The 13,632-nt window shown below is 45.8% G+C and overlaps 1 protein-coding gene and 1 long non-coding RNA gene across 2 annotated transcripts in view; one reads left to right on the forward strand and one right to left on the reverse strand.

Annotated features, from left to right (window-relative positions):
• Nucleotides 1–934: 934 nt before the first annotated feature.
• AATF (apoptosis antagonizing transcription factor) overlaps nt 935–13,632 on the reverse strand; it is a 109,849-nt gene continuing 97,151 nt past the window's right edge. The window contains exon 12 of the mRNA XM_019028176.4: nt 935–1,211. Within this exon, the coding sequence (XP_018883721.3) occupies nt 1,148–1,211 (64 nt within the window). The 3' untranslated portion in view covers nt 935–1,147. The remainder of the gene's footprint in view (nt 1,212–13,632) is intronic.
• On the forward strand, nt 4,860–12,584 carry LOC109027035 (uncharacterized). Its single transcript, XR_002006155.4, has 3 exons — nt 4,860–5,553; nt 11,825–11,903; nt 12,215–12,584. It is a non-coding gene; the product is annotated as an uncharacterized lncRNA (long non-coding RNA).

A 13,632-nucleotide genomic window follows, 5' to 3' on the forward strand; every position in this document is an offset into this window, starting at 1 on the left:
AAAGAATCTGAACAGATATTTCTCAAAAGAAGACATACAAATGGCCAACAGGCTTATTAAAAAATTATCAGCCTCACTAATCATTAGGGAAATGCATAGAAAAACCACAACAAGGCCGGGCGCGGTGGCTCATGCCTGTATTCCCAGCATTTTGGGAGGCCGAGGTGGGCAGATCACGAGGTCAGCAGTTCAAGACCAGCCTGGCCAATATGGTGAAGCCCTGTCTCTACTAAAAATACAAAAATTAGCTGGGCATGGTGGCAAGCACCTGTAATCCCAGCTACTCAGGAGGCTGAGGCAGGAGAATTGCTTGAACCTGGGAGGTGGAGGTTGCAGTGAGCCGAGATTGTGCCGCTACACTGCAGCTCGGGAGACAGAGCAAGACTCAGTCTCAAAAAAAAAAAAAAAAAAAAACAAAAAAACCCAACGAGACATCACCTCAGACCTGTTATAATGGCTACTATCAAAAAGATGAACCCCTAAAATGTATACAACTATTATATGGCAATAAAAACTTTTAAAAAAAAGATGAAAGTTAGCAAGTGTTGGTAAAGACGCGGAAAAGGGAGCTCTGGCATGCTGCCAGGGTGAACGTGGACTGGCACAGCCATTATGGAAAACTGTAAGGAGTTACTAAAAAAACTAAAAATTCAACTACCCTACGATCAAGCAATCCCATTTCTGGGTATATATACAGATCAATGGACGTTACTGTGTTGAAGGGACACCTGCACTCCCACGTTCATTTCACCCACAACAGCCACGCTATGCAAACAATCTGCATGTCCGCCAGGGTGAGTGGGTCAAGGAAACGTCAAGTCTGACATTGTATGAGGAGGCCACTGGACTAGAAAAAAAAAAGCTCAGTAAATGTGTCATCCACTAGAACCAAACCAGACTGACTCTCAGCCTCTTAAGAAATCACAAGCAGTGGTGGCGGTAACAATGCTCTTTATTTGTGGCGTTTAAAGGCGGGGTTGGGCGGGACAGCGCCCTTGCATGTATTAGTATTAGGCACAGGTTCGGAACGCAGCACCTTCCCAGGGGCTTCCCTACTAGCTCAGCCCCATAAAGTCACTGGTTTCCTCCATCTGGACCAGCAACCGCACCAGCCAAGGTGCCCACTGGGTGTCAGAGGTGGGCGATGTCAATCCCCATGGCCTTCGTCGGGAGGGTGCAGCTGGCCAAAAAGAGAGCGGTACAGTTCTGTCCTAAAAGACAAACACAGCAAACTGGTTAACACACTGGTTCACTATTCAAGGTTAAAAAGGAACGCAGAAGCTGGAAAATACCCCATTCTGTTTCTTCTGTTGAAAACACAGCCATGTAATTAAAAATGCGTCCCACAGCTCTTACTCACAAATACAACAGAAGGAAGAAACCCAATCAAACAGTAAAATATGTAAATGGTCCAGTGCGGCTGGACACCCGTCTCCAGGGAATGAGTGTTCTGTAAGTTTGCCCTTTGCAGACAGGCTCTTCAAGTAAGAAAACAAGATTGAATATTTTAATAGGATGTAGGAGACCGCCACCCGATGAGGAGGATTCAATCAGACATGGGATGTAGGGGGATATAATTTAGTTTTCATACATTTTCTTGGACTTGGCAGTACTTGAAAAACAATGAAAATGAGCCAGCAACACGATTCCAATTACTATCATCTGTGCAGTTGTTCAGGAAGAGAACCAAGCTTCTTCCACACTCCCCAGCTGCCCTGTCTCTATTCTTAGTCTAATAAATAATATGATTGGCTAATTTATTTCTAAAGTTGGGTTTTGACATTAAAACAATAACATGCCAGGGTCTTGGGCCCCTAAAAAGGAAAGTAAATGACCACTTTCAAACTCTTTTAAATGCAACATACACACAAACATCGGCCAAAGCCATGTGTCAAGGCCTGGAAAACCTAAAAGGGGTTTGGGTGGGGCAGGGATCTTTCCTATCATTGAGACAGAAGCTCCAGAACACTTTCCCCTGTGGATACAGAGCAGATCCTCCCTGCAGAGACATGAGGGACCCATGAGGTTCCAAGCAGGCAAGACCCGTGTGAGGACGTCCCTGTCATCAGGGAGGTGGGCGTGTAGCACGTGGCTGCAGAGGCAGCCATCCATGTCCACGCTCTGCAGAAGGCCCAGCCAGTAGCCCTCGCAGAGACAGGGCAGGCGCACACAGGGCTGAGGTCATGGGCCAGGAGCCCCAGAAGAAATCTACACCTGCCCGAATATTCTCAAGATGGAACTCAAATTCCAGCCTGCCGTCTTGTTTTAAAAGTGCTCTCATCATCTGAGGGTCAGCATCGGCACATCAGACTTTAAAAGCAAAACCAAAAAACCCCACCTTTCAAACAGCAAGGCTTCAACACAAAAAACTATTGGTCTTTTTTTGAAGTCACCCTACTATAGTTATGGATAGGAATAAAGGTACTACAATTAGGAAATCCAACAAAAGGAATAGAGTATCAAAGCTTTAAAAAAGTCAAAAGAAAAACATCTTAAGGAAGAACTACAGAAGCCACAAATGTAAGCTAGCCTTACGTTGGGGACCGCGGGAGGGACAGGCAGTGAAAGTGCAAGCCAGAAAACAACAGGCCTCCAATTTTATTACAGGAATTTTATCCCAAGAATGTGCTGGTGCCTTCACCCTGAACTACCCAGCACCCCTAGGCCACAGACAAAGGACACAGCTTCCCCCTTGGCTCCACCCATCTCTTCTGCTCTTCTGTTACACACATCCATGTGACTAGCCTCAATCAGCCCAGACGAGGCCTGCCAAGGTGGAAGGCAGCCCCAGACCAAATGCAAACCCACGGCTTCCAAATCAGCAGCTCCGTCACACGGATACTTTGGTGCCCAGGGCAGGCTCCACTTCATCACACCATGGCCTGCCTATTTGCCAGTAAAGACAAGTCTCTCTAGCTGTTTCCACACAAAAAATTAAATGGCGTGAAAGGGAGAGTTGCCATAACAAAAGGACAGTGTGACTTTAAGACGACAACGTCTGATGAGAAGGAAATGCAGAGGCGCGAGGCTATTTAGCCCTTCACAATCATACCCTTTCCAGCCTCGCCGTGCTTGCCTGCACCAGACCCCATCATTACCACTGAGCAAATGCTTCCACTCTGCGCGCAATATCAGTGCAATGCCTGGGCCGAAGGCAGCAGTTACTGTCCGCAGCAGGGTTCACGTGTCAGGAGCAGAGAGTGAAATGCTGAAACCCATGTTTTCATAGAACATCATTTCACACTCAGGTGGGCAAAGCTGACAAACATATGCAGCTGTTCATGGCAAAGCAACCTGGGAAGCTGAGTGGTCTGGGTTCTTAAAATATTTTCAGAGAGAGAGAATATCAATAGGGGATTATTTCAATCTAAAAGTCCCCAAGCAATTTCAACTTTTACATCTTCCTCACCCACTATCACCAGCTGGTGACCGTTTTTACCTTCAAAGCATCTCAAACTTCACAGCTCCTCCAGGCTTCCACTAGGTCAGATCTCACCGTTTCTCATGAAGCACACAGCAACAACCTCCTGGCTGACTCTTCCACTACCTTCTCTGAGACAGACAAAGTAGACCCTCCCTGGGGCCCAGGAGCAGCATGGGGATGAAGATCCCCGCCCCACACGCCCCCCCACCAGCCACCCCCACTGTAGATTCCAGCGGTTCAGCTTGGCCTCAGCCCTTCCTCTTTCCAGGTCCTGGCTTTGGCTCCTGCCCTGAGCAGCTGGGTGGTACAGGGAGGCACAGCCCTTCCTGCCTCTTTACTAGGTTGGAGAAGGGAGGGTTGTGCATTTTTATCACGTTTTTCACAATAAGTTTAAATAGTTACAAAATATATAATGACCAGGATGTTGTGAAAATTAACTTTTGTAATGCCTGCAATGGAACCTACGTGCCATAATGATTTGATACTCATCATTCATTCAAGTAACACATAAACTATTTTTTTTTGAGATGGAGTCTCGCTCTGTCGCCAGGCTGGAGTGCAGTGGCGCAATCTCGGCTCACTGCAACCTCCGCCTCCCGGGTTCAATCGATTCTCCTGCCTCAGCCTCCCAAGTAATTGGGACTGCAGGTGCGTGCCACCACGCCCGGCTAATTTTTTATTTTTAGTAGAGACGGGGTTTTACCATGTTGGCCAGGATGGTCTCCATCTCTTGACCTCATGATCCGCCCGTCTTGGCCTCCCAAAGTGCTCGGATTACAGGTGTGGGCCACACATAAACTTTTTAACTTGGACATTTTATAGCACCTTTTTCTTTTTAAATTTTATTTCCACCTGACTTTTCCCTACAGAGTTTTGTCCTAATATAATGGTTTCATGCTTGAATGTCTTTTATCAATCACCCTTATCATACTTCTTGGCCACATTAGTCTGTAAATAAAAGCACTTTTGAAATTTTTAAAATTCAAAAAATTGAAATGAAAATATTTTAATTGTTTGACATTATAAGGCTCTAAGTAGTTTAAAAATGTTCCTCTGATTATTAGGATATAATCAATATATAATAATATGATATAATATATCCTAATTTTAGTGAAAATTTAGTATTCATACATGTGTAAAATGTTATTGGAAATGCATCCCTTAATGATATGGATGAGGCTTTTCCCTCCATTTGTTCATGGATCCATGGAGGAATATTATTTATTGCCAGAATGAAGGAGGGTTCAGCATCAATTCTACTCCTATTTTTTGTTTTTTGTAGACATAAGCACTGAGAAATGTTGTCATATAAACAAGCAGATAGGAATGACAGAGTTCTGGCATAGCAATGCCACTTGATTCTTTTCGCTCTTTCTGAATTATACAGCACACACAAAAAATCGCACAGTGACTCGTCCCCAAACATTAGTCCTAACGGTCAACCAACTGCCAACTCAATTCCACTCGTGTTCTCCGGCGATTCTGCTGGAAGTGAAGACCCGGAAACCACCCGGCCTGCACAGGGCTTGTCCTCTAGTCCTTACGCGTTTGCTTTCTCAATCTCTGTACCCATATTTCCAGCTGTCCTTGTGTTTGAGGCCCTGGAGGTTTTCCTGTGGCAGCCCAAGGTCCATGTCACTTTAAGGAGGGGCTCGAGGGAGGCTTTTCAAGGCCGGAGAAGGACGAGGGTAAAAGGAGAACCTAGCCCTCCAGCACAGGCCTGCTCTGGGGCAGACAGCTTTAGGAAAGAGCGTATGTCTGCAGACGGACTCCTTGACTATCCGTGTCTACCTTCCCCTTGGAAAGTCTCTGCATACCCCAGTGTGAAGACTGAGCCGCAGGGTGCACTGAGCTCTTCCTCCCTCAAACCTAGGCAGGTGTCTAGGTGCTTAGGGAAAGGCAAAGACATCTGAAAAGAAACAAAACATGTCCATAGCCCTTACCCCATCCCAAGAAAAACTGCAAGTAAAGACGAGGCTACAAAAAGGTGCCACGGGACCGAGGGCCAGACCGCCTTCCACTGCATAAACATTTCCCCCCAGCTGCATCTTCTTAACTGGGATTTAGCCATGTGGAGAAGCTAAACTATCAATCCTCCAGGTTAACCTTGTTCCATCGGATTCTCCAGGGTAAGTGTGTAGTTTCATACCTGAGGTCCCCTTAAGGCTATGCATAATCAACTTTTTAAAAAAATACATAATTCCTGCTCCTCATCACATTAAGAATCAAGATGCAAATCACTGATCTGTAATACCCCCACCCCCCCAGCACACACACACTCATGGTCAGTGGGAGTGTCCACTGTAGACAATGCGTTCATGCTGGTATCACGCAGGGGAGCAGCCTGTGGAGTAATTAACAGGACTTGGACATGAGGTAGAAGGTCGATAGCAGGGGCTCTTCCTTGAATTAAAATTTAACTTACCCTTTATTGCAAACTACAAAAGCAAGTAATGAGCACTAACATTTTTCTTTCTTTTAAACTGTCATTAGGCTGTAGAGGGGATAATTACCTATCTCTAGTGCAGTAAGGTTTTATAACCCTTAGTGAGGCATTTTCTAATTTAATATTTTTACTATATTATCATAAAACCTGTTTCTAGAAAAAAAATGATCATGGATTAGCAGCCATTTTCCATAAAGACAGAATGTGCGTGCGTGCGTGTGTGTGTGTGTGTGTGTGTCTGTCTGTCTGTCTGTCTTAGGATTCGGCTTACTTATTATGTGATTCTTCTGAAGAGACTTAAAATATGCACATTGTAGCTAGCTGTGAACTGCAATCACTTGAGTGGCAGGTAAGGTTTTAAAAGCTCTGAGTGAAATGGGGGTGTATGTGTATGAGAATGCAGCCCCTCACCGATGTGTGGACCCAAATATGTTCCCTTCAGTTCCACATGTGCACTCACCCCACCACAACACAGATCACTGTCTTTCACGACGTCATTTGGGCAAACAGTACAAAGGAGCATATTAAACCTGCAAATAATCTGTGTGGGGCTTTCAATTTGCTAAGTCAGTAGCTTGCAGCACTGGGGATTCTGAAGGAATTGTACCACCCACTCTACAGAAAACCACACTCCTCCTACACTGGCCCTGGAACCCCCAGGCCTCCAAGACATCCCTGAGCTGTACCTACCCACAAAGACAGGTGGACAGCAGAGAGAACACAGCCATTCCACTGCTCCCCGAAAAAGCCTGTGCAGCCTCCCAAAGCGCATCATGGTCTCCGAGCAAGTATTACGTGCCAGTCTTCCAAAGGAGCTGGCGGAGACAATGCTGCTGCTTTCCAGACGAAAAGAGACTCATAGGCCAGGTATGGTGGCTCATGTAATCCCAGCACTTTGGGAGGTTGAGGTGGGAAGATCACTTGAGCCCAGGAGTTTGAGACCAGCCTGGGCAACACAGTGAGACCCTGTCCCTATTAAAAATAAATAAATACATAAAATGATACACATAATTTGCCTTTGACTAATTAAAAATTGTTCATTTTGTTGCTTCTTAGGAGTGGGGGGTTTCCCTAAATACATAAGACACACCCCAGAATGTCGTGGCCCTTCCTTCCTTTCTAATCCTCTACCTCTCCCACACTGCACACAAAAGTGCTGTAGCATTTGCTTCTGCCTTAACTCAATCCTATACATACATTGCAGAATCAAGGGAAAAGAAGAAAGCACACGGCAGGCAAGTCGGACAAAGGGTTCCAATCATAGCAGCACTCACGGCTAGCAGGGTCTGGATCCGATCTGAAACCCTACAAGTAGAGTCTGCCCAGATATGGTCAGTCAGCGCAGAGATTCACACGCACGCCTGCTCTGCACAGACCAGCGCAGTCACCAATGACAGATGTGTGCTTTTAAAATTATTGGTGATGTACTGATGCTGCCTTTTTTCACGTTTGTCTTTGAAAACAATTTGCCTAGTGTGGTGGAAGCTTAAACATGTACTAGATGTATGTGATTCCTGGCCTCAAAACCTAACATACTACAGGTATAATCAATTAATTAAAAATATTTGAATGCTTATTTGAACTTTGTTAGATTTTGTGGAGGTTTACAAAGACATGAAAGGCACAGCAGAAGCTAGATCGGGAAGGTGAATACATGCAGTAAGTGTGTCTCAGACAAACCACTTCATTTGGGGAGACACACAAACATTCTTCCTCCTGCTGAACCCAATTCTGTCATTTTAGGACTTACAGCCATGGGCTCTTGTCCCTCTAAAGCCAGGAGAGAAGTAAGGCTGACTACTCTTCCCTGTGGCAGCACTTCAACTATTTGATGTCTTCCTCTAACTAAATCTGTTCTTTTCCGGGTTCAGCGGCCTCAGTTGCCTCCATTCCTCCTGTGACCGAGTCTGCTTGCCATCCTGACTGAACTCCTATGAGCCCTCCATTTGCCATAGCTCCAAAAGCAAGGTCTTTGGAACCCACAGCCCTCGTGAGCCCAAAGCAGGTGGAGCAGGACTCCATCTCTCCTGCACTCTGAACACATACTTCTCTCTCTGTCTTCCCAAGACCTCCACTCTCTTCTGTTCTATCTACCAGTATGCCCAGGGCCTCCCAAATGTCTGCGGAAAAAGATGTCTTGCCAATTATCACTTGGCACGTGCTAACGGCACCAAACAAAGGGATCCTTCTCCAATAAAGCACGTGCCTCCATTCTGATTGCCAGAAACCAAAGTAGGCCAAAGGGCAAAGGCTACTCACTCCTCCATTTTCCTCTTAAAAATGTCTACAGACCACAGGACAGCAGCTTTCTCTTTTTTTTTTTTTTTTTTGAGACGGAGTCTCGCTCTGTCACCTAGGCTGGAGTGCAGTGGCGCCATCTCGGCTTGCTGCAAGCTCCGCCTCCCAGGTTCACGCCATTCTGCCTCAGCTTCCCGAGTACCTGGGACTACAGGTGCCCGCCACCACGCCTGGCTAACTTTTTTTTGTATTTTTAGTACACACAGGGTTTCACCGTGTTAGCCAGGATGGTCTCGATCTCCTGACCTCGTGATCTGCCCGCCTCGACCTCCCAAAGTGCTGGGATTACAGGCGTGAGCCACCGCGCCCGGTTTGGACAGCAGCTTTCTTTTCTTATATACTCAGAGAAGCCAGCTTAATAGAAATCTTGAATAGTTAAATAGAACAAGGCAAATGCTTTTATATGGCATAGAGCATGGTAGCACAAATGCAGAGGGGCTGGAAGGTGCTGTCAGAGCTGGTTCTGACTGGCTCAGGTCCTTACTGGGTCTAGGACCTTAGGTAAATTACTTAGCCCCCTGAATCTTAGCTTCCTCATCAGTAAGATGGTGACAATATCTTCCTTAAACATACTGTTTTTACAGCACTAAGCAAAGTCCGCATTGCATAAATGGCATCGTCATGTATGATCATGAGAAATGGAATGAGACAGAGCAACATGCTGAGGACCTGTGTGCATGCATTACAGTTGCTCCCAACCAACACGAGGGACAAAATGGCACCCTCCTTTCATCATTCCTTTGCTTTCCCCAACCCAAATTCTTCCTACTCTGTATCAGTGACTTTACAAATGAGAGAAAGATATTTGAGAAGTGTCTCTATGACCTAAAAGGAGAAACATACTGATCCAAATGGCAGGCAATCGCCCTGTGCTCTTTGGGGCTGTGTGCTAGGGGCAGCCCTATGTATGTCACGGGAATGGGCTCAGACACAGGCGACATGCATTAGAACTTAGCTCCTCAAGGCTGGGAGCAGTGGCTCACACCTGTAATCCCAGAACTTTGGGAGGCCAAGGTGGGCGGATCACCTGAGGTTAGGGGTTTGAGACCAGCATGGCCAACATGGAGAAACCTCGTCTCTACTAAAAATACAAAAAATAGCTGGGCGTGGTGGTGTGTGCCTGTAATCCCAGGTACTTGGGAGACTGAGCCGGGAAAATCACTTGAACCTGGGAGGCGGAGGTTGCAGTGAGCCGAGATTGTGCCATTGCACTCCAGCCTGGGCAAAAGACTGAGACTCCATTTTAAAAAAAAAGAAAAAAAAAAAAAGAAAAACTTAGCTCCCCAAGAAGGCTGGATTGCTGGGAAAGTAATCCAAGTAAAAAGACACAGTGCTGATAAGGAGTTAGTATTTAGTCAGAATGACACAAAAATCACTATAGTAAAAAACTTAGGATTTCTGAATACGGCCAAAAAGTCGGTACTTACTCTCCCTCACTCTCCTCTTAACATCCCCCAACAACCCAAGGAGGATCACAGGCTTCTCTCCTGAAATCTCATCATAATTCCATACCAAAAAACAAACCAAAACTGAACAACAACAAAAACTCCCATAAAAAAACCACAAAGCAGAAGAAAGGAGGTAAAGGGGAAAGAAAGCAGTCTTCTTTCAGCTAAGAATTATTTCTTAACAGGATCAACTTAGCAAAATAAGAATGACTCAGAGACACCCCTTATCTATCACTAATTACCTAAATCTAGATACAAGGCAAATCATGTCCAATCCGACACTAGCTGAAACTCTTCACAAGGTTCCAAAACAACAAAACCGCAGCCGCCCGAATCTGCCACAAGGTGGCAGTACACGACTCGTTTCCAAGTGGACCCAGCCACCAGTCAGCGGAGCCCATAAATTACCCCGTGTGTCTGTCTGCTCTCATCACCATCCTCCCCAGTGCTTGAAGGAGACTCTAGAAGGTCTGTTCCAATTCGTTCTTTTGGTCAGGTCAGAACTAGGTCCTTCAAACCTCTGCAAAAGCTTTTAGCCCTACAGCTCTAAATTACACATGGTGACACACGGCCTCTGGCCTGTCCCCTAAAGATTAGACAGACTCAAGATTTATAAATGTTCCAAGAAGCAGGTTCAGGCCCCAAACAAAGGAACTGAGAGGCTGGGGAACAGGGAGGAGAGGGGAGAGGGATGGGGGCGAGAAGGGGACTGCACGTGGACAGGTTTTCTTCTCACTTGTGCTTCCTCCTTACTCAAGCCAGTCACAAATCCCCTGCACTTTAACAAAGGAAGAAAAATACTCAAAACTCCCACCATCCCTACTACTAGCTTCAAATCTTCCACATGATTTTAAAGAAAAATAATTTACCTTAGCGGACTTGCAAAAAAGCAGAGGGGTGGGGGAGGAGCCACTCTTCAGACAAAAGGGGCGCCGCTCCTTCCACGCATTAATATTCCATATTCCCGGGATGATTTCCACTTTCACAGTTTGACTGTTTTATAACAGATTTGATGTGAGAGAAGACAAATGGCCTCACAAAGGAAAGACGACAAATCATCACACTGCTTTTAGCAGGGTTTCTCTTTATTTTTATTTATTTTTATTCCGGACCTGGGATGCAGACCTCTCTGCCTTGCTGGAGATGTTTAATATTAACGTCAAGCCACCACAGTCCCCGCAATAGAGTTGGCTGGTGTTGTGTTTACGGTTTTGTGACTGCTGGCTTCAGGAAGATGAAGCTCCTTGTTCAAACAGCAGCCCCTCTAACAGCTCCTGTTAAAAGCTAGGGGATGCTTCACTGCTTAGACGTGAATCACTTCCCCCAGCCGCACAGAAGGTGAGACTGACATTCCAGTTACATTTGTATCCGTATCAGGATGCTGCCCAACAACCCAGGGCGTGTGTGTGTGCGTGTGCGTGTGCGTGTGTGTGTATGTGTGTGTTGGGGGAGCACAGGATGCATCGCTCAGCTCTAGCTTAACTTCAACACGCAGGAATTAGTGAGGGTATTCAATGTCAACCCACAGAGTTTCGGCAAGGCACTCTGCTATTACTTCTGGTAATAAGTTGGAGGATTTCTTTTGCTTAGAAATCGGGTACCAATCAAAACGCACAAGAAGTAACTAGTAAGTGAGCAAATGCAAAGTGCCAGCTCTGCAATGCGAGTCAGGGGACACAGAGGAACCGCTGGGGCCTGGGGAGCAAGCCCTTCCAGCTGCTGGCCAGCTGCCCTGCCCGGAAGTCTCCCCCGGAGCATTCAAGGAGCATGTGTTCTCCTGGCTCTCCTCTGCCTTCCTTCTCCCAGGTTCTGCTCTTGGCTTCCTCTCTTTTTTTGACACCCTCCCCTGGTGATCCTACACACACTCTAATAGTCTAATGGTCTCCTCCGCGCGAAGGACCCCAGAGCCCGAGTCCCCGCTCCCCTGCCCTCCCCCTAAACTCATCTCCTGCCTTGCAAGGCTCTTCTGACACCCAAGCTACCATTTCTCCTAACAATGGCAGCAAATTCTTTTTTATTCACATCCCACACAACTGTTTAATGGCAGTGAGCTGTAAGACAAAATTACAGATATCGATACCACATTTTCTGATGAAAAAATAAAATCCAGTCTGAGATGGGGCTCTTGTTCAGACTGTATGCCTATTAATTGATTAAAAAAAAAAAGGCTGCTCTCAATCTGTCCATAATTTTTTTGGTTTTTAATAGTATCCTTCAAAGAACTTCCTTCCTGCCTCTGCAAATCAGAAATTCAGCAAAAGGAGCATCTGTCCTAAACACCTGCCAGGTGAGCTTTCCCCAGCAGCACTGAGCAGGCCTGCAACAGGGGGCCTGCAACAGGGCATCTCTCCCACTCGTTTCACCAGCTAGTCCCTGAGGTCAGCAGTTTGATTACCTCAGCCAGTTATACGATTGGCTCTAAAAAGCCTGACCGCTAAGTGCAAAGTGAGCAGTTTGCATTTCTTCCCCTGAACCCTGAAGAGTCTGTCTGGCTGTATAGTTGTGTTTCCCCCTGTAGGAGCGAGCTGTGGAAGAGAAGGCAGAGTGCTGCCAACTGTGTGTATGAGAAAATGTGTATTGATTTCTTCTTTCTTATAGGGGAGCACAAAGCATTGAAGAACAATTGCTCGTCTTTGCAGCATTTCACATTCCATACAAGAGACAAAAGGCCCAACCCCCCACTACCCTCTGAGAAGCAGAAAGGGGAACGGAACAGGACTGTGTCTCCTGGGTGTCGGCAGCCACCAGTGCTGCTGCAGGTCAGCTACTGAGACTCCAAACACCCTTGGGCCCACGCCTGCTCGCCTGTCTCTCATCAAGTAATTTCCCTTCTGGGCTGATGTTTCCTCATCTATATTGTAGAAGAAAGGCCTTCAGTCTTATTTACCATGTAAGTGGAGGTGCCCAGGGGGTCAAAGAATTAATGTTTATAAAGTGTTCTGCTCCCCAGGGAGACAGTGGTAAAGCATAGGGTGTGGTTATGGCTCATTCAAGACCTCATTTCTGAGGGTGGCTGGTGAGAGCTTCCCATGACCAGGTGCTGCCAGCAACTTGAACTCCAAGTCTAAAGAGGTAAGGTCCTCGATCTAAATATCCTTTCTTAGCTTGACACTTAATACCAACACTAAAAATAACAAAGCAGCCAGGCCTTTATGCTTTGTTAATGCACTTACAGAATCCATTCCAGAACTGTTTTCTTCTTAAAGAAAAATCCTGAAAGCGGAGTCCAGAACACTGACCGAAAGCTATAAATCACTACAGAGCCCTGCTGGGGTTCTTCGTGCTCCATAGTAACTGCATGGTGAGTATCTCTAACTCAAGTATCTAAAATCTGAAATGCTCCAAAATCTAAAACTTTTTGAGCACCGACACGAACTATGCTGTAAGAAAATGCTCACTGGAGAACTTCAGATTTCAGATTTTCAGATTAGGCATGCTCAACGGGGATAATACAAATATTTCCAAATCCAAGAAAATCTGAAATACGAAATTCCTCTGGACCCAAGAATTCGATAGGTGACACTTGACCTGTAATAATTTATAGGAAGGCCATCAGAACCAAACCTGGTTTAAATAGCACAGAAAACCTGTAGTATATAGTATATAGCAGGAGAAACCTATAGTATATAGTATACAGCAGGAGAAAACCTATAGTGTATACAAAGTTTAGGGTCTTGGAAGTGATGGACATGTAAGAGTGTTCTTGAGAGAGCCTTTCCCAGGGTTCAATCCTAAGTAAAAATGACCCCAAAAACCCTCTAAGCAAAGGGTTGGGAATCAGAAGTCCCAGAGGAGAACCTTTCATTCTGGGTATTTTCCAACATTGCCATGAGCTAAGAACAAAATAAGGAGCCGGCCCTCAAGCAGTGCAATGGTTTAGCATGGAGACCTAACCTATGAATAATTAGGAAACAACCTGGTGGTAGATGCTATACATAATATGGATCTATACAAAGTGACATGGAAGCAGAGGAAAGTATATTAAAGAAGTGAGATGATTTGGAGAGATTTCAGCA

The sequence above is a fragment of the Gorilla gorilla genome, chromosome 4 (assembly GCF_029281585.2).
Source record: "Gorilla gorilla gorilla isolate KB3781 chromosome 4, NHGRI_mGorGor1-v2.1_pri, whole genome shotgun sequence".
NCBI lineage: Eukaryota > Metazoa > Chordata > Mammalia > Primates > Hominidae > Gorilla > Gorilla gorilla.